This window comes from Pan troglodytes, chromosome 19 (genome assembly GCF_028858775.2).
Source record: "Pan troglodytes isolate AG18354 chromosome 19, NHGRI_mPanTro3-v2.0_pri, whole genome shotgun sequence".
Lineage (NCBI taxonomy): Eukaryota > Metazoa > Chordata > Mammalia > Primates > Hominidae > Pan > Pan troglodytes.
Window position 1 is genome coordinate 68,051,553 of NC_072417.2, and position 21,537 is coordinate 68,073,089.

Genomic DNA, 21,537 nt, shown 5'->3' on the forward strand with positions numbered 1-21,537 from the left:
AAAATTTACATCCTCTTTCTTCCCCAAATCCCATTGAAATGACAGAAGAAATATGAAAATAAAAATAAACCCCAAGGATTACAGAAAAGGCTAAACTGACCATCAGGCCTCCAGAACAGTGAGACTATTCAGTGCCTGATAAAGCAGGTGGGATCAGACCAGCTCAGAGCTCACAGCCCCACCCAGGTGAAAGAGACCCCTCCTAAGGACTTTTCCCAGAAGCAGCCCATACTAACCACAAAATCAGAGCAAGAATGAATAGGCCTTGGGCACTCACATGGTAAGGAAAACAACTGTCCTCTGTCCTCTGCTGTCTGAGCCGCTAAGTCAGGAGCAGGGAACTTCCAGGGTGGCTGTCAAGGCCAGAAAAAAGGACTCTCCTCCAAATAACTGCTGGTTTCCAAAAGAATCTAGGAATCTCTGCAGTTAGAAGAAAAATAATCAGCACTCATTAGGATTTTTTAAACTTTGAAGGCAGGCAGCCTCATCCCTAGAGATGAGGATGTAGTAAGGCTGTTAGATTTCTCAGGAAAATTATGTATTTTCACTCTCTCCACCAAGAACCGACGCTGACACATGATTTGGCTTGCCATCTCGCTTTGTGGGGCTGAGGTTTTTCTGATTCACTGACTTTCATAGGGCGTAGTCATGCAGGGGTTCCACCTGAGTATAGAAGGGGTTTTTGCTCCAGCTCTCCGTCTTGTTTGCACCCTGGGCTTTGTCCTTTGCGTCTGCTGAGAACTCTACTGGAGATTGGCAGATGGGTGCCTTGTGAACCATTGTTTCTTTATTGCTGCTTGAGTCTTTAGATCTTATTTGGTTTTGAGCCTTTGAGGATTTCTCATGCTTTCTTGAAAGTGTAGGCACAAATGTTAAAATATTTTTAATATCTAGCATTTTTAGGTATTTTGTTATGAGAAAGGTTTTCAGGATATTGAGTTCAGTGCTGTGCAAAAAAAACAAATTCTATATAGCATTTTTTAAATTGAGGCAAAATTCATATCACATAAAATTAACCATTTTAAAGGGTACAATTAAGTGGCATTTATATACATTCAGGGCCCGGCGTGGTGGCTCACACTTGTAATCCCAGCCCTTTGAGAGGCCAAGGCAGGTGGATCACTTGAGGTCAGGAGCTCGAGACCAGCCTGGCCAACATGTGACACTTTGTCTCTACTAAAAATACAAAATTAACCGGACATGGTGGTGGGCGCCTATAATCCCAGCTACTCAGGAGACTGAGGCACGAGAATGGCTTGAACCCGGAGGTTGCAGTGAGCAGAGATTGTGCCACTGCACTCCAGCCTGGGTAACAGAGGGAGACTCCATCTCAAAAAATAAAAATAAAATAAAATAAATATACATTCATTGTAACTACAGTTAACCCTTGAACAACACATAGCAGTTATGAGCACTGACCCCACAGTGTAGTTGAAAATTCATGTATAACTTTTGATTTTCCCAAAACTTAGCTACTAATAGCCTACTGTTGACCAGAAACCCTATCAATAACATAAACAGTCGATTCACACATAATATGTATGTTATATATGTTATGTGCTGTATTCTTAAAGTAAGCTAGAGAAAAGAAAATGTTATTAAGAAAATTGTAGGCTGGGCACAGTGGCTTATGCCTGTAATCCCAGCACTTTGGGAGGCCGAGGCAGGCGGATCATGAGGTCAGGAGGTGGAGACCATCCTGGCTAATACAGTGAAACCCCATCTCTACTAAAAAATACAAAAAATTAGCCAGATATGGTGGTGGGCGCCTGTAGTCCCAACTACTTGGGAGGCTGAGGCAGTAGAATGGTGTGAACCCAGGAGGCGGAGCTTGCAGTGAGCTGAGATCAAGCCACTGCACTCCAGCCTGGGCAACAGAGCGAGGCTGTCTCAAAAAAAAAACAAAAAAAGAAAATTGTAAGGAAGGCTAGGCACAGTGGCTTACACCTGTAATCCTAGCACTCTGGGAAGCTGAGGCAGGAGGATTGCTTGCATCCAGAAGTTTGAGACCAGCCTGGGCAACATAGTGAGACTCTGTTGCTACAAAAAATAAATTAGCCAGGCATGGTGGTACATGCCTGTAGTCCCAGCTACTGGGGAGGCTGAGGTGGGAGGATCGCTTGAACCTGGGAGGTCGAGGCTGCAGTAAACCGTGATTGCACCATTGTTGGGCAACAGAGTGAGACCCTGTCTCAATTTAAAAATTAAAAAAAAAAAAATTTCTTTAAGAAAATTATAAGGAAGAGAACATATATTTACTATTCATTAAGTGGACGTGGGTCATAAAGGTCTTGATCTTTATTTTTTTGCTGAATGGGCTGAGAAGGAAGAAGAAGAAAAATTGATCTTTCTGTCTTGGGTGGCAGAGTCAGAAAACAATCCACCTCTCAGTGGAGCCATGCAGTTCAAACCCATGCTGTTCAAGGTTCAACTGTATTTCCTCTATTTAATTCCAATACATTTTCATTACCCCAAAAGGAAACCCCATGCTCATTAAGCAGCCTCTCCTTTCTGCCTTTCATCAGTTCCAGATAACCACCAATCTGGTTCTGTGTCTGTGGATTTACCTGTTCTGGACATTTCATATAGGTGGAATCACATAATATATGACTTTTTGTGTTTAGCATCTTTCACTTAGTGTTTTTGAGGTTCATCCATGTTGTAGCATGTATCAGAATTTTATTACTTTAATGGCCTAATATTTCATTGTATATCCCACGTTTTATATATCAGTTCATTAATAGACATTTAGGTTGTTTCCACCTTTGGCTATTGTGACTAATGCTGCTATGAACATTCACATACAGGTTTTTCTTTGAATACCTGTGTTCACTTCTTTTGAGTATCAACCTAAGAGTAGAATTGCTGGGTCGTATAGTAACTTTAATTTTTTGAGGAATTGTCAAAATGTTTTGCACAATGGCTGCACCATTGTATATTCTGTTAGCGGTATGCAGTACTACTAGGATTCCAGATTCTCCACAATGAATACTTGTTATTTTCCATTGTGTTTTTTTAATGGCCCACTGGTAGGTGTGAAGTGGTATCTCATTATGGTTTTGATTTTTGATTTGTATTTGCATTTTCCTAATGACTAATGAAGTTGAGTGTCTGTATTATAGCTTTTTATTTTTTAAATTAATTATTTCATTTATTTATTTTTTTGAGATGGAGTCTTGCTCTGTCACCCAGGCTGGAGTGCAGTGGCGCGATCTCGGCTCACTGCAACCTCCGCCTCCTGGATTTGAGCAATTCTCCTGTCTCAGCCTCCGGAGTAGCTGAGACTACAGGTGCCTGCCACCATGCCTGGCTAATTTTTGTATTTTTAGTAGAGACAGGGTTTCACCATGTTGGCCAGGCTGGTCTCAAACTTCTGACCTCAGGTGATCTACCTGCCTTGGCCTCCCAAAGTTGTATTATAGCTTTTTAAAAGGTAATTAGCCAGGCATGGTGGCAGGCGCCTGTAATCCCAGCTACTTAGGAGGCTGAGGCAGTGAGCTGCCCGGGAGCTTGAACCTGGGAGGTGGAGGTTGCAGTGAGCTAAGATTGCACCACCGTACTCCAGCCTGGTGATACTACTTCTCAAAAAATAAAATAAAATAAATAAAATAAAATGTAAACCAGATCGTGTTGTTCCTTGCTGGAAACCCTCCGTTGGCTTCCCATTATCGTTGGAGTAAAACTAGACCTCTCTAGCCTGGCCACAGAGCCCTTCTCGGTCATCTTTAGCCTACTTCTGTTTCCGTGGCACGTGCTTGCTAACCTCCTTCCTATTCCTTGAGTGCACTGAGTTCATTCTTGCTGGGGAGTTGTTTCATCCCTGACTCTTATGCTTCCCTGTCTTCAAATGGCCAGCTTTTTCTTTTCTTTTTTTTTTTTTTTTGAGATAGAGTCTGACTCTGTCACTCAGGCTGGAGTGCAGTGGCACAATCTCGGCTCACTGCAACCTCCGCCTCCCGTGTTCAAGTGATTCTCCTGCCTCAGCCTCCCGAGTAGCTGGGACTACAGGTGCCCGCCACCATGCCCGGCTATTTTTTGTATTTTTGGTAGAGACGGGGTTTCACTATGTTGTCCAGGCTGATCTCGAACTCTTTCTTATCATTCTGATCTTAGCATGTTACTCTCCTGAGAAGTCTTCTGTGACTCCCCAGTCTAAAATTAGCCACCGTCCTATCACATCACCATTTATTCACCTGGCACTCACAGTGTCTGACGCTTTTCTTGCATGGTTGTCAGCTATCTTTGCCTACTAGAATGGAAATGCCAAAAGGCTTGTCTTGTTCATTACCAGGTTCTGGCTCCCAGATTAGTGCCTAACATGATGTAATCATTCAGTAGAAACAGGCTTAATGAATCAATAGCTTTCTTCCCCTGGATTTTATGTGACTTAAAATTCAAATCTGTATTCTTGGTATGAGATGGGGACTTTACCTTCATTTATTTTTTCAATTTGATGGCTGGTTGTCCAAATAACATCGATTAACAATTCACGCCTTCTCCAATGGTTTTAAATGCCCCTTTATCACATACTGTATATTCTAATTCAGGGTTGTCTTCTAGAGGCTATTCTCGAGGCTATTCTCGTCCCTTGACCTATTTGTGCCTAACTTGGCATCATACTATTTTCATTACTCTAAAGATGTGTTTTCATGCTTTCTAGGGTATATTAGCAAAGAGATGACATACTTCATTTGGGTAATTTGAAGAAAGCTTAATCAAAATACTGTTTATTTAGTAAGATGTTATAAAGTTCAGGGAAACTACAAGGGCTTGATCGCTACCCTGGATTATTAACTAATATCCCTAGAATTACATAGACAAGAAGAGGGCACTTTTGCCAGAACCTAGAGGAAAGAATAATGTGGGGAGGGCAGACTTGAAAGCAGGGGTGCCTTTGGTGGAAGGAGTGGAAAGAATAAATATCCAGACCTCATTCTCCTTCCTTCCTCCTGTTTCCTGCCAGCCAGCATGCCTGTTGGCTGAACACAGAAGCAAGAAGACAGGGGATCTGGCGATGTGATCCCTACAAGCCAGGCCCCAGGGCACAGAGTTAAGGCAGAAAGTATGGACAGTGGATCTGGAGGGCCAAGGAAAGTTCTCCAGCAGAAAGGAAGAGCCTCCACTCAAAAATTTCTTGGCTGCTCTTGCAGATATACTTCACCAGTGACCACAGTCTTATAGTATCAGTTTATTATAAAACCAGCCTGAGGCCAGATGCGGTGGAGCACGCCTGTAATCTCAGCACTTTGGGAGGCCAAGGCGGGCAGATCACCTGAGGTCAGGAGTTCGAGACCAGCCTGGCCAACATGGTGAAACCCCGTCTCTACTAAAAATACAAATATCAGCTGGGCGTGGTGGCATGCTCCTGTAGTCCCAGTCACTCAGGAGGTTGAGGCATGAGAATCGCTTGAACCCGGGAGGCAAAGTTGCAGTGAGCTGAGATGGCACCACTGCACTCCAGCCTGGGTGACAGATCAAGACTCACTCTCAAACAAACAACAACAACAACAACAACAACAACAACAAAAAGCAGCCTGTATACTTGGAAGTTCTTCCTGTTTTGGCTGTTTATACTTACCTTCTAGTAACTGTTCTGTTTCTTTGGAACCTATTCCTTGTCTGTTTTCTTTCATTTAAAATCCAATATATTTACTTGGAATCCCCTTTCTGTTCCACCAACCCACATTGAACAATTAGATCCTGAAGCCCTACTAACTAAGAGGGTCTTGCTCTTTGTTAGACTCTTAGGCAGTAAAACCATTTTGTGCAGTAGACACATTTCCCCACCACTGTGTTGCTTGTAAACTTTGAACTTTTCATTAGGGATGAGGACTGGATTTTCTTTAGTTTTCTGAAGTGGAACGTGATGATTCTGAGACTCTATCCAGTCTAACAAGTGTTGTGATGAGTTAAAGGCAGCCACCTTGGCCATAGGAATGAAGAGTTGCAACATGTGTTTTGTGTATTTGCTTTCTTGGTGTTATGTACTCAGCTTTGGGCCACCTTCTTCTTATCTTGAATAGCTGACTTGTCCTGGTACCTCCCACTTTAATCTTTTTGTTTGTTTGTTTGTTTGTTTTTGCCTAGCACCAGTAAGAAAAGAAGAGAATGCTCTAGTATTTAGAATAAAGGGAGCTCAGATTTTGAAATGACGACTAGAGAAAGCCTTACTCTAACTTACTGGAGAAATTTAAAATCAAGGGAATCTGAAATTTGATCCTATGAGGATTGTAACCAGTTGAAAAAAAAAAATCCTGAGAATAGGAAAAAGAAAGCCATCCTCCCAGACCATTCTTGTCTTTACCATTCAGAAATGTGTAAGATATTAAGAGTAGAAAGGACTGTCAGCATCTTTGAGTCCATCTCCCTTTCTTTGCAGATGAGGCTGCATATGCAGAAAGAATAATTGCCCACACCATGACAAGTGGTGGAGCTGGAAGGAGAACTTCTTTCTCATGAGCTTATGTTCTATCCATTAGACCAACTAGTTTCTCATTTTGAACCCAGGACTGACTTTCTAGTATACCTGGCTGACCTATTGTGTTTTCATGTGGGTAGGTGAAGCAGTTTCAAGGCAGCAACCAAGTCCTGTACTATTTGCAGACACTGTTTTGTTGGAAAGAAGAGTTGGAAGGACTTTAATATGTTAATGCTTTTCTTAAGGATTATGCTGACAATTTGTCATTCGACTGAAGCCTGTATAAGGAAAGAGACTATATGAGCAAGTTAAGTTGAAAAATGTTCAGTTTTAGAGTAGGTGGGGAGATTATTTACTTTGAGCAGATAGAGACATTGGGGTTTCTTGCACTTTGGGGAATACTGGGATGAAGAAAATATGGGCTGATAATAGGGATATTGCCATACAGATAGTATTTCCAGAGACATTTTAAAGCAAACGCATTTCTTCGTGTTTTGGCTCTTTCAAGAGAGATATTCAAGCATTTTTGTGTTTCTTTTTATTGAGTTGCCCTCTCTTGGTCAATGTGGGATGACTGTAGTTGGAATTGAAAATGCAGAGGGATCTCCTTCCTTAATTCCTGAGTGCTCTATGGAGAAGTAAGAGCCATCTGGATATCAGAAGAGGAAGCTCTTAATGAGCTCCTTTTTGTTTTGCTCCAAAGACTTTTGAATTGATTGTTAAATTCACTTTAACTTAGAAGCTTGCCTTTGCTTTTATATGGTATAAAAGGAGGCAATTCCGGGGTCTCTGTGATGGACATATGCACCAGCAGCTGTTGCTCTGTATTTTGACTTGCTCCCCTGGCTCCCCACATCCACAGCCCTGCAAGTGCCTGCTATGGGGAACTCTGACCTATCCTTTTTGTCCATGGTGCTTGATCTTGGCTTGGCTTCCAGGTGGCTTGGCCCTCCTCTGAGACAGACGTCAATTGCAAAGATGAGAGTGGGCTGGCTTTTGAAGAGGTTTTTCACATTCTGGTTTGCAGACCTGTTGAGATGTGCTACTCCTTTCATGTTTCCATTCCATCTGTCTCTTGAAAGGGCAAAGGGAGTGTCTTCATGTGACTGAGGGCTATTGATGTTGGCTTCAAATTCATTTCAAATTAATTTCTACATTTTTGTCATAGGTATCAGCCATTGCATTCCCTTGATCTTGACATTGTTCTAGCAAGGCTGCCAGGGAGCAACAAGAAGACCAATTTCTGTACACTCTTTAAAGCAACAACAAAGGAAAAGTTCTCATTCATTACGGGGGTTATATTAAATGCCATTCTTAATTCTTTGTAGAAGATTGGATCCTGGATAATAGCATATTACAGGATTGTATTCGTTATCTAGTTGAGCTTCTAGTGACACCTTGTCAAGCACCCATAATTCGTTTATTTACTACCGACTACCTCTGTATGCCAGACACTGTGGGGTTTCAATGGCACCATTGCCAATTCTTACAACAACCTTACAAGATAGCTGTTCTCCTTGTATTATAGATGGAAAAAAAACAAAAAACAAAACAACAACAACAAAAAACCTCAGGCTAAATTTTAGCCACATTTCCCCAACTTCCATAGCAGGCATATATATGGGAGATGCCTTTGGCACCTGAGTCCAAAGTTTTCTCTTTGCATTACACCAGGGGTATATAAAGGAACCAAATCTAGCCTGCCACCTATATCTGTTTTATTAGAACATGGCCACACCCAGTTATTTATATATTTTCCAGGGTTGCTTTTACACTACAGTGGCAGAGTTGAGCAGTTGCAGCAAAGACTAGATGGCCCACAAAGCAGAAAATGTTTACTATCTGGAGCTTTAAGAACAACACTGTTGACCCCTACACTATACTGTTGCTGAAGATGGCCCTGTGGTTGGCAAATAGGATGGTTTTTCTGGCCGCACATTGCAAGTCTAAAATCAGAAAGTCTATCATCTTTCTGACTCACCTTTTTTTTTCTCTTTATGTCATGTTGTCTTTTCAATATTTTTTGTTATGATTTTTTAGAGGGTAGTGGCTTTTACCTCTGAGTCTAAATGCCAGTTAGTAATAGTTTGATTTATTTGTTTAGAGATTTCCTGTCAGCAGTCTTGTAATAGATTGTTTGAGATTCTGAATGGTTTCATGAAGCATACATACATTTTTCAGCAGGTCTTTCTTTCTTGAGGGGAAAAAGTCAGCCGATGTGATTGTGCAGTGTTTAAGGAAGTTCTGTTGCTTTCATTTTGAGAGAAGCAGCATCCCTGTGTTTTGCTTGATGTTAATGTACTATTACACAGACAAAACTCTAGCCAAGGTGGGATTGGAAATATTAATATCAGTTTTATGTACCTTGGGTTAATCGAAGGTGTGCCTGGAAAAAAAGTCAGTTGTAAGGCAGAAGTTCTTAAATATCAGTGTACATAAGAAACACTTTGGAGTGCTTGTTTTAAAAAAATGTAGATTTTCAGACACCCAGCCTGAAGATTCTGGATCAGTAAGTCTAATGTAGATGGCTCTGATGCTTATGAGAAAAAAAAAAAAATGGGTTTGGGAGGTGGAGTCATGGTTTAATGCAGTATTTCTAGGTAGTCCAAATAAGGTTATTCATGATTTGTTTGTTAATCCTATTTTAGTTTGCCTCAAAATGTGATATAACTATAAACTTTAAATGTTTAAGTACAACCTAACAGGAAATAAAATAATGCCACTGTAAATGTATTTTAACTACTTCTGCTACCGCTAATAATGCAATAACATTTTATGTTTATGCTTTATAGTTATAGAGTTCCTCATTACACACATCTCATTTGATTTTTATGTCAACCCTTGAGGTAGATGTGGCAAGGGGTATAATTTTCATTTATCAATGAGAAAACTGAGATTTAAAAAACACGTGTTTTTTTTTTTTTTTTCCCCCAACACGGCACAGCTAATAAGCACTACATTTAGAATTCCCATACAATACTTCTGGGTTTTAATCCAGTATTATTTTCAATGTACCATATTATTCTTATGACACCTATTTTGATTTTTAAAGGAAAATATAATCAGTTTATGACTCACTGCCTTCCAATAGGAAGGATAAGCTGTTTATAGTTCAGTACTTTGGTAGTGCCCCACAGGCTACTTAACGTGGAGGTGACTGTAGGTATGCGCAGATTGGTGAGTCAGATGTCTTTATAGAATGTTCCAAGTGTGGAAGAAGAAATCTCTCTCCTTTTTTTGACAGAAACTCTATAAAACAGGTCGGGAGATGCAGGAGAGGATCATGGACCTGCTTGTGGTGGTGGAGAATGAAGATGTAACTGTTGAGCTAATTCAGGTGAATGAGGATTTGAATAATGCTATCCTTGGATATGAGAGGTGAGCAGATCATGTACCCTCTTTACCCCTCTTCCATTTCTACTTTCACCACCAATTACTCAGCATTCTTATCAGAGTGCCTACAAGGGACCCCTCTTTCTAGATTCTCCATTCTCAATAGGAAAGGTATTGGCATGTGGAGTGGGACAGTTTTTCCTTGTGGAGCTCCTACTCAGTAAATGCTAGAGGTCTTTCTCCTAGTTAAAGTGACATTTCAGCCCAGCATGGTGGCTCCCAGCTATAATCTCAGCACTTTTGGAGGCCGAGGCAGGAGGATCACTTGAGCCCAGGAATTCCAGACCAGCCCTGACAACATAGTAAGACCCTGTCTCTACAAAAAATAAAAAATAAGGCCAGACACGGTGGCTCACACCTGTATCCCCAGCCCTTTGGGAGGCCAAGGTGGGCAGATCATTTGAGGTCAGGAGTTCGAAACCAGCCTAACCAACATAGTGAAACCCCATCTCTACTAAAAATACAAAATAATTAGCTGGGCATGGTCGCGCATGCCTGTAGTCCCAACTACTCAGGAGGCTGAGGCAGGATAATTGCTCGAACCTGGGAGGTGGAGGTTGTGGTGAGCCGAGATCACGCCACTGCACTTCAGCCTTGGCAACAGAGTGAGACTCTGTCTCAAGAAAATAAATAAATAAAATAAATAAATAAAAAATAAAAAAAATTAGCTGGGTGTGGTGGTCCTAGTAGGTGCTTGTAGCCTAGCTACTAGAGAGGCTGAGGTGGGAGGATAGCTTAAGACCAGGAATTTGAGGCTGTGGTGAGTTATGATCGCATCACTGCACTCCAGCCTGGGTGATGGAGTGAAATCCCACCTCTAAAAGAAATAATAATAAAATGACCTGTTAAGACACCCTTAGGGGCAGTGTTTCTGTTGAGAATTACTGGGAATCTCTACTTGCACAGTGACTGTATTTCTAATCAGCTGATAAAGAATGAGACCAGTATGACATAAGGGAAAGAGGTGAACAGGCCTGGATTCAAATCTAGCTGATGATTTTGGATAAGTTGCATAACTTTTCTAAGATTTAAGTTTTTTTCTTTCTTATTTTTTTGATGTGTTAAATAGGATAATAATACCTTTTTAGAGGGTTGGGCTTTTTTTGAGGATTAAATGAGATAATACATATGAAAACACCTAGCAGAGTGCTAGCACATTGACATCCATTAAATAGTAATTTCCTCTCTTCCTCTGCACCAATGTCCCATTTAACCTTTAAATTTATTGACTAGGTTTTTCTTCCCACTTATCATGAGTGAATTAAGAGAATCCATGAAATAAAGCCAGTAGTTATGGGCCAAGAATGGTGGTGCACACCTGTAATCCCAGCACCTTGGGAGGCTGAGGTGGGCGGATTACTTGAGCTCAGGAAGTTTGAGACCAGCCTGGGCAACATGGTGAAACCCCATCTCTACCAAAAAATTACAAAAATTAGCCAGGCATGGTGACACACGCCTTTAGTCCCAGCTACTTAGGAGGCTGAGGTGGGAGCATCTCTTGAGCCCAGGAGGCAGAAGTTGCAGTGATCCAAGATCGTGCCACTGCACTCCAGCCTGGGTGACAGAGTGAGACCCTGTCTCAAAAAAGAGAAACATAAAAACCAGTAGCTATTAAATGGTAGTTTCTTTCCTTCACTGTCTCATATTTACTGTCAGAGGAGGGCATCTACTGAAGATGTAAGCCTAGGAACCATGCTTTCTTTCTTTCTTTTTCTTTTTTCTTCGTTTTTTTTTTTTTTTTTTTTTTTTTTTTTGAGATGGAGTGCTCAGGCTGGAGTGCAGTGGCACGCTCTTGGCTCACGGCAACCTCCACCTTCTGGGTTCAGGCGATTCTCCTGCCTCAGCCTGTAGCAGGACGAGCCGCAGACAAAACTCCTCAGACACTGAGTTAAAGAAGGAAGGGGTTTATTCGGCCAGGGGCATTGGCAAGACTCCTGTATCAAGAGCCGAGCTCCCCGAGTGAGCAATTCCTGTCCGTTTTAAGGGCTCACCACTCTAAGGGGGTGCGTGTGAGAGGGTCGTGATTGATTGAGCAAGCAGGGAGTATGTGACTAGAGGCTGCATGCACTGGTAATTAGATCGGAACAAAACAGGATAGGGATTTTCACAGTGCTTTTCTCTACAATGTCTGTAATCTATAGATAACATAACTGATTAGGTCAGGGGTCGATCTTTAACTACCAGGCCTAGGGTGTGGCGCCGGGCTGTCTGCTTGTGGATTTCATTTCTGCCTTTGAGTTTTTACTTTTTCTTTCTTTGGAGGCAGAAATTGGGCATAAGACAATATGAGGGGTGGTCTCCTCCCTTAAGCCTACCAAGTAGCTGGGATTACAGGCACACACCATCATGCCTGGCTAGTTTTTGTATTTTTAGTAGAAACGGGGTTTCACCATGTTGCCCAGGCTGGTCTTGAACTCTTGACCTCAGGTGATCCACCCTCCTTGGCCTCCCAAAGTGCTGGGATTACAGGCGTGAGCCACCGCGCCTGGCCACCATGCTTTCTTTCTTAGCACTGAAGAAACTCACAATTGTTACTCTTGTTTTCTGTGGAACAAATTTTTATAAGCAAAAAAATATCCAAGGAAAACCACATTGTTTTCAGTAGAGTGCTGCCTTCTGGCTTTCATTTTGGAGAATTCTATTGCAAACCATGAGACCATTGCCTAAAGGCTTCCTCCAAGGGGGAACTTGTGTTTATTTGGTCTAGCTCTCGGGAGATTGGATTACTTCTGTGAACAGCTTGTTCTGACTGGGCTTTGAACCGTGTGTACCAGAACAACTGTGAAACACTTACATCCTAAGATTCAGAGAGAAACTCTTGCCTCTAGAAAGATACTAGTCTCCTAGTTTTCTCTGGCTGCTGTCACAAATTCACTCGAACTTAGTGGCTTATCCTCTGTTTTATCCACTTTTGGATGCTCCAGAGGAGAATCCATCTTCCTAGCTTTTGCAATAGCTAGAGGCTGTTCACTTTCCTTGGCTCATGGCCCCTTTTCTCCATCTTCAAAGCCAACCATGTCTAGTTCAGGCCTGATTATATCATATCACTCTTACTTCCACTTCTGCCTCTCTCTTCTACCTTTAATGACCTTTATGACTACATTGGGTTCATCTGTACAGTCCCAGATAATCTCCCAATTAAGGGCAGCTTACTAATGTGAACCAAAAGTATCTGAGACAGGTCTCAATGAATTTAGAAAGTTAGTTTTGCCAAGTTTAAGGATGCACCTGTGGCACAGCCACAGGAGGTCCTGACAACATGTGCCCAAGGTGGTGGGGGCACAGCTTGGTTTTTTGTTTTGTTTTGTTTTTGAGACAGAGTCTTGTTCTGTCACCACGCTGCAGTGCAGTGGTGCGATCTTGGCTCACTGCAACCTCCACCTCCCAGGTTCAAGTGATTCTCCTGCCTCAGCCTCCTGAGTAGCTGGGAAGACAGGCGTGCACCACCACGCCCAGCTAATTTTTGTATTTTTAGTAGAGACGGGGTTTCACTATGTTGGCCAGGATGGTCTCGATCTCTTGACCTCGTGATCCACCCACCTCGGCCTCCCAAAGTGCTGGAATTATAGGCGTGAGCTACCGCACCTGGCCATCCACAGCTCGGTTTTATACATTTTCGGGAGAGATGAGACATCAATCAATATGTGTAAGATGTACATTGGTTCCATCTAGAAAGGTGGGACAACTCAAAGCAGGGAAGGGGGCTTCCAGGTTATAAATAGATAAGAGACAAATGGTTGCATTATTTTGAGTCTTTGATCAGCCTTTCACGGAATACACAATTTACGTGTGAGAAGGGGCTAGAGGAATAGTCACTCATGCCTTAGTCTGGCTCAGTGAATCTGCACTTCTACATAAGCAGTAGGGCAGAGGAAGCAATTGAGTTCTGTCCTTTGTCCTGTACTTATGAAGATAAGCTATCAGTTTATATTGCCAGGGTGAGATTCAACAGAGCTGTTTTAGGGTAAAGATCTTGAGGCCCACAAGGAGTTTTCTTTTAGGCAAATTGTGGGAGAGGTAGGTAGCTTTTTATCTTTGTAGCTATATTATTTAGGAATAAAATTTGCCTGACGCAGTTCCCAGCTTGACTTTTCCCTTTGGCTTAGTGATTTTGGGGTCCTGAGATTTATTTTCCTTTAACACTAGCAAACTTCATTCTTTTTTCAACCTTTAATTTCCCCTTGCCATGTAACCTAACATATTCACTGGTTGTGTTTACTAGGATGTGGGTACCTTTGTGAGGGTGGGCGTTACTGTATCTATCACAGTCCACTCTCTGGCCCCTAAAGATTCATATCCATCCACTTGCAAAATACATTCACCCTATTCCAACATCCCCCAAAGTCTCTGCTCATTACATCCAGGGAATAGTTGTGCAAATAAAGAAATTGAAATTTGTCACTCAGGGCTTGATCTAGGAAGGTTGTTCATACCCAGCACATAACTGACTAGAATATAAGAAGCTAATGCTATAACTAGATGGATTTTTTTTTTCTTTTTTGAGATGGACTCTTGCTTTGCTGCCCAGACCGGAGTACAGTGGCATGATCTCAGCTCACTGCAACCTCCGCCTCCCAGGTTCAAGCGATTCTTCTGTCTCAGCCTCCCTGGTAGCTGGAATTACAGACACATGCCACCACGCCCAGCTAATTTTTGTATTTTTAGTCGAGATGGGGTTTCACCATGTTGCCCAGGCTGGGCTCAAACTCCTGACCTCAAGTAATCCACCTGTCTCGGCCTCCCAAAGCGCTGGGATTACAGGCATGAGCCACAGTGCCCGGCTTAACTAGGTGGAATTTAAAAGACATATTTTTGAAAAATCATTCAACTCTGTGTGCAGATTCTGTCACACGTGAAGAGACCACCAAAGAGGCTTTGTGTGAGCAATAAAGCTGTTTATTTCACCTGGGTGCAGGCGGGCTGAGTCCGAAAAATGAGTCAGCAAAGGGAGTTAGGGGTGGGGCAGTTTTATAGGATTTGGGTAGGTAGCGAAAAATCATAGTCAAAGGGGGTTGTTCTCTGGAGGGCAGGGGCAGGAGTCACAAAGTGTTCAGTGGGGGAGCTTCTGAGCCAGGAGAAGGAATTTCACAAGGTAATGTCATCAGTTAAGTCAGGAATTGGCCATTTTCACTTCTTTTGTGATTCTTCAGTTGGTTCAGGCCATCTGGATGTATACCTGCAGGCTTGGGCTCAGAGGCCTGATTCAGTATAAACTCTTACACTTTAAAGTGTTTAGGATCCTGAAGTCAAATTGTCATAACAGTAATACTATATGTTTCTAAAGCAAATCTCAGTTTACAAAGCATTTCCACATTCATCCACCTGTGCTATCTAGTTTTGCCCCTGAAAATAACTTTCTGAGCAGATAGTTCAAATGTTATTCCCTCTTAGCAGCTGGGGGACCAAGGTTCAGGAAGTCATACCCTTAGTCATATAGCTACAAGGTACTAACACTGACACTTAAACCTTGGACTTTTGCCTTCAACTTCTCTGGTCTTTTACATTTATGCTCCTTTACTCTCAGTGGACAAACAATGTAAAATTAAATCAGAGTTGTAGAAGGTCAACTTTTTGGTATGTGTTAAGTGTCTTATAAAAATACACAGTGAAGGCCGGGCACAGTGGCTCATGCCTGTAATCGTAGCACTTTGGGAGGCCGAGGTGGGCGGATCACCTGAGGTCGGGAGTTCGAAACCAGCCTGACCAACATGGAGAAACCCCGTCTCTACTAAAAATACAAAAATTAGCTGGGCATGGTGGCACACGCCTGTAATCCCAGCTACTTGGGAAGCTGTGGCAGGAGAGTCACTTGAACCTGGGAGGCGGAGGTTGTGGTGAGCCAAGATTGCACCTTTGTATTCCAGCCTGGGCAACAAGAGCGAAACTCCATCTCAAAAAAAAAAAAAAAAAACCACAGTGAAATAGTGAAAATACTTTAAATATATTTGAATATTTTGGAAAATTACTTATAATGGCAAAGTAGAAAACAAATAATCACTAATAGAGTGGTTAAAAGTGTGATAGATTCATAAGGTAAAATATTATAGCCATTAAAAATTGTATTTCAGCTAGAAAAATTCTCACAGCATACTCAAATTAGGATACAGAATTATGTAAAGTATCCTTTCAACTAAGCTTAAAAATAGATGCACTTATAGATGAAATACTGGAATAATGTTAATAGATTTAACAATTTCTGGGTGATGAGTTTTTTTTAAATACTTTTCTATTTTCTCACAGTTTTCTCTGAGGGTATGAATACTCTGTAAGCTGGAAAAAGGTTATTAAAAGTATTTTACTGATAATTGTGTGAGGATGAGGCTGATTGTCTTCATTCCTAAATATTTGTATATTAATAATTGTTAGATTTTTATAGCATTTTCATATATTTTTAAAAAACACATGCATTTTGATCATTTAAACAGGTTTACTAGAAACCAACAAAGGATTTTGGAGCAAAATAAGAACCAGAAGGAAGCCACCAATGTAAGTGATTAGAAATGTTATAAAATAAACAATTGAACATTTTGCCAATTACAGTAAGAAGCAAGGCTTACCTAAAACAAGTCTCAAAAAGAGGGAGATATGCATTCATAATTTGGAGTGGTTTTAATGGTATAGATTACTTGCCTTAATAACTTAATGTTATTAAGTTAACGTTAATGTTAAACTGTTAATGTAATGTAATGTAAAGTTAATGTTATGAAGTTATTAATAAGAAGCAGGAACCTATGTATGTGGTAAGATGGGATTCATACTAATGTTGCTCGTTGAGTGGAGAATTCTTCCTTAAAATGCATCCAAATAGGATCCTCCCCTCTACAAAGGAGAAAGCTGTGATAAACTACATGACACTTTTTTTTTTTTTTTGCTTTGTTTTCAGACTACCAGTGAGCCTTCTGCCCCATCTCAAGATCTCCTCGACCTAAGTCCCAGTCCCCGGATGCCTAGGGCCACTCTGGGAGAACTCAACACCATGAATAATCAACTTTCAGGCTTAAGTAAATAAACACTCAGGTCTTTTCAGACCAGCAGAAGAGCTTGATGTTAAACAGTTCTCCTTAATTACGTGATTAAATACCACCTAAGAAGGACCGAAGTCAGGTTGAATGTCAGAGCGCTATGTTAGGAGATATGATTACTTCCTGGCAAATGGTTGAGTCAAACCCAGTATAGCAATGGGATGTGTCTGGGCGAGGAGGTCCTTGAAACTCATCCTACTCACTTAGAATCTCATGGAATTCACCTGGCCTGCTTTGTAGAGGTTGTTCAGCCCAATGGCCAATACTTAAAGTCTACTGTGAACCTACGCACTATTATCATTGGGTTTTTCTGCTATACCTCAGCATCAGGTAAGGGAGTATCTCTGATGCAAGTGGAGAAATTCAGGGATTACAAGGTATGAACTAAGTGGTTGTGAAATGTAGAAGGAAAAACACAGGCTTTAAAGTCAGAGAAGTCCAAGTTGAAATGCCAGTTCTGCCACCTCTCAGCCACCTAACTTTTGAGAGTCTCACTTTATAAAATGGGAACAATGATTGCCTTAAAGGGTGGTTGTCAAGGTTAACAAACTAATGTTTATAAAATGCATTGTAGCAAAGCTTACAATGCATTTTGTAAACATTTATAAAAGAGTTACCTATCTTACCTAACTTGTTATCTTCTGCTGTCCTTATTCCCAGCAAGGGTTTGGCAAATTACAAAATAAGGATGATGAAAAATGCTGAAATCCAGTTTTGTCAAATTAAAAGCAGTTTGTTTTTCTCATATGTCATCTGCTGTTTCCGGAGTAAAAATATTCAGTATCACTGAATTTGTGGTTTTCTTAGAACTCTACTCAGTTATAAAATGTTGGCTACTTGTTTATGTAGGCCAGTGGGATGTGTAGAGTCAGTTACATTGGAGAGTTTTCCTGAGTTTTTAATTGAGAATTTTCAGAGGGGGAGGGAATTATTCCCTTTGGGGTATCTCACTTAAGATTATGGCCTGGAGGCCAGGCATAGTGGCTCACACCTGTAATCCCAGCACTTTGGGGGGCCGAGTCAGGTGGATCACCTGAGGTCAGGAGTTCGAGACCAGCCTGACCAACATGGCAAAACCCTGTCTCTACTAAAAATACAAAAATTAGCCGGGAGTGGTGGTGGGCGCCTATAATCCCAGCTACTCAGGAGGCTGAGGCAGAAGAATCACTTGATCTCAGGAGGTGGAGGTTGTGGTGAGCCGAGATCGTGCCACTGCACTCCAGTCTGGGTGACAAAGTGAGACTCCATCTCAAAAAAAAAAAAAGATTATGGACTGGAGCTTGAGGTGAAGGTAGAGCTCAGTATGTACTGTAATTTTTTACTTTTGTGCTAGGCAGAACAAAATGTAAAATCCTTTGCATTCTGGATCAGCTTGGGATTTTAGAAAATCCAATACAATAATATTTGTTACCCTTACAACAACTTCTTCTCATGGCAGGGAAATTCTTTCTCTCTCTACCTACCATAAATGATGCTTTTTAATTTCTCTTAGAGCTAGGAAATCTCATGATTTTAGGGTGACAGAAATATCTAAATTAATCTCTTTTATTTGGTGGGTTTTTCTTTTTTTTTCTTTTTCTTTTTTCTTTTTTTTGTTTTTACTGTAGAAAATCCAGCATAACTGACTGACAAAATGTTTTAAAGCCAAACAAGTCCATTTTGTGTTTTAGATTTCAGCCTTCCAAGTTCTGATGTAACAAACAACTTAAAACCCAGTCTTCATCCACAGATGAACTTGCTAGCCTTGGAGAATACAGAGATACCCCCGTAAGTATGTCAGTAACACTGCAGAACTAATATCATGACATTTAGATTCCTTACAATTAAGAAAACCTGATGGCTGGGCGCAGTGACTTACATCTGTAATCCTAGCACTTTGGGAGGCCAAGGCACATGGATCACTTGAGCCCAGGAGTTTGAGACCAGCCTGGGCAACATGGCAAAACCTCATCTCTAGTAAAAATACAAAAATTAGTTGGGCATGGTGGCATATGCCTATAATTCCAACTACTTGGGAGGCTGAGGCATGAGAATCACTTGAACCTGGGAGGTAGAGGTTGCAGTGCAGTGCAATGCAGTGCAGGCAATATAGCACTTGGTACATAGTAAGCCTTCAATAAATTGTCTCTGTTTATTTTTACTAGTAACAGGAGATGGGGAAGAACAGGGGAAATACAATGACAAAGGAGGCAGAAGAGCAATGAGGTTCAAAATTAAGAGTAACGGCCCCATCAGTTACAGGGTACTTGCCGTGTGGCAGGCACTCAGTTAAGCTATTTTTGTTTATTTCATCTAATCTTCACTAAAGTACTTAGGTCAGTGATGTTAGGTCAGGGTCTTGCTCTGTCACTCAGGCTGGAGTACAGTAGCACCATTATAACTCACTGCAGCCTCAAACTCCTGGGCCCAAGGGATACTCCCACCTCAACCTCTTAATAGCTGGGACTACAGGTGTGTGCCACCATACTGGGCTAATCTAATTTTTAAAATTTTTTGTAGAGATGGGGTCTCACTTTGTTGCCCAAGCTGGTCTTGAACTCCAGGCCTCAGGTGATCTTCCCGCCTTGGCCTCCTAAAGTGAGCCACTGCACCAGCCTGTTATCGTTATTCCCATCATACAGGAAAAGAGACTGAGATTTCTTGGTCATTTCTCTATTGAAGGAACTAGAACTTGCCCAAGTTTGTATAGCCAGTAAGTAGCAAGTCTGATGGACTGATAGTTCAATATTAAAATTGGACTAATAAAACCTGATGGAGTAGCTGGAACCTCCTGAGTAGCTGGAATTATAGGCATATGCCCCAATGCCCAACTAATTTTTGTGTTTTTAGTAGAGGTGAGGTTTTGCCGTGTTGCCCAGGCTGGTCTCAAACACCTGGGCTCAAGCGATCCATGTGCCTCAGCCTCCCAAAGTGCTAGGATTACAAGATGTGAGCTACTGCACCCAGCCATCAGGTTTTCTGATAGTCCAATATTAAAAAGAAATATTAATGACCTATAAACATATGCAATGATGTTCAACTTTACTTATAGAGAAATGTCAATTAAAGTCTAATAAGAAATTGTTTTCTACTTCTCAGGTTGGCAAAAGTCCCAATATTTCATAACATACTTTGTTGGCTATGGAAAGACAGTTACTATGACAAAATTATGTAACTCTTATAGGGGCAGGTGGCAGTATCTATTAAAATTATAAATGCATTTATTTCTTTGAATCTGCAATCTTATCTGTAGAAATTTATACCACACTTAACACACAGTTAGGTGTTTACAAAATTATTCTTTACAACATTTTGGGCAATAGCAAGTAATTGGAAACAACTCAAAATATCCCTCAGTTGGGGACTGGTTAAATAAACATCTGTACAACATATTACTGTCTAGCTGGGGGATAAAAGTAATAATCACCAATATATTTATTGCTAAGTAGGAAAAAAAGGTGCTAAGTAGTGTGTGTGTAATATATTGCATTTGTGTAAGAAAGTTGGAAATAAGAATATATATTAATATTTGCCTCTATTCACATAAAGAAACAAGAATGATACAGGAAGGAAAAAACTGAAAAAGAGTGAAAGAGTGGTTACGTAAGTTCCAGAAGAGGCAGGATAGAATAAATAGCAGTTGAATTTGCCTTATGTCAATGTCAATAGCTTTTTTCCTTTTAAGTGTATATATTTTAGATAATAGGCAATACATTTCCATTATTCAGATATCAAAACAGTGTAAAAAGTTGTATAAGACAATTCTTGTTTTCATTCCCTCTTCATCCTCCCTCTCTCCTTTTCCCTAGTGTCAAGCTCTACTCCCACCCAGATAATTATTTGTTAGGTTCTGATTTATCCTTCCATAGTGTCTTTAGGCAAATAGGAATATGAATTTCTTTCTCCGTTATTCAATAAAATGCAGCATACTATCACTGTGTTCTGAACCTTTTGTTTTTCACTTAACATACTTTGGCAGTGTGTTTGTATCAGTGGATTTAGATTTTTTAAAAAGTTTCCTAGTGTTTTGTTTAAATACTTATGTACCCAATCACTGAATTACTTTTCTATATTTAAAAGGGGGAGGGGCAGAGGGAGGAAAATGAGAAAGAAGAATCAAACTGGGAAGAAAAAAGAGCAAAACATAAGGGAAGAAGAGAAGAAAGGATTCATGTGTTGGGAAATGATTAAGTGTCAATGGCTCTTTCATGAACCACTGAGTTAGGTCAGTATCTTTGGTTGGCTACCTCTTGTTTTGGCTACATGCAATGCAAGTAAATGTTGAAATGTAGGCAGATTGAAGTCGCTTGGTAAATAATGTGGTTTAAAATAGCTGATTCTGTTTGTCTTATCTTGCTAATCTTGTTGGGTAATGAGAGAAAGAATAATACAGATAAAATCCCATTACAACAAGTGTCTATAAAATTCATTAAAAGTCAAATTTCAGCTAATAGCTGCCTGTTTTAATCTGTAACCTACTTGGATCTAATAATTCAGTATGCATAAAAATCACTTGGGTGACTGTCAAAAAGTCAAATTACTGGTCCCCAGAAACTCTGATTCAGCAGCAAGAATCTTTAACATGCATTCCAGGAGGATCATAATGCAGTGGTTTTCCTATCATACATTGAGAAACCCTATGATGGACATCTATACCAAGATTCGAGGGCGTGTACCTGGTTTAAATCATATGCCTAAGATCACTTGTGAGAGGCAAAATCAGCC

The 21,537-nt window shown here is 40.8% G+C and overlaps 2 protein-coding genes across 18 annotated transcripts in view; one reads left to right on the plus strand and one right to left on the minus strand.

The window, feature by feature from the left end:
• TOM1L1 (target of myb1 like 1 membrane trafficking protein) overlaps nucleotides 1-21,537 on the plus strand; it is a 61,198-nt gene that overhangs the window by 20,972 nt on the left and 18,689 nt on the right. For 12 of the 17 annotated variants that reach the window (XM_054671251.1, XM_063799872.1, XM_054671249.2 and 9 more), the window contains 4 exons: nucleotides 9,663-9,796; nucleotides 16,237-16,297; nucleotides 16,695-16,812; nucleotides 18,504-18,600. In XM_054671251.1, the coding sequence (XP_054527226.1) occupies nucleotides 9,663-9,796; nucleotides 16,237-16,297; nucleotides 16,695-16,812; nucleotides 18,504-18,600 (410 nt within the window). Of the gene's footprint in view, nucleotides 1-9,662; nucleotides 9,797-16,236; nucleotides 16,298-16,694; nucleotides 16,911-18,503; nucleotides 18,601-20,892; nucleotides 21,038-21,537 lie in introns of those variants that run through there. The other 5 variants (XR_001710997.2, XM_063799869.1, XM_063799874.1 and 2 more) reach the window with 3 other exon arrangements.
• The window catches only part of COX11 (cytochrome c oxidase copper chaperone COX11), a 48,714-nt gene that overhangs the window by 429 nt on the left and 26,748 nt on the right, over nucleotides 1-21,537 (minus strand). The window contains exon 4 of the transcript XR_675388.5: nucleotides 278-420. The gene's annotated coding sequence lies outside the window, so the exon portion shown is untranslated. The remainder of the gene's footprint in view (nucleotides 1-277; nucleotides 421-21,537) is intronic.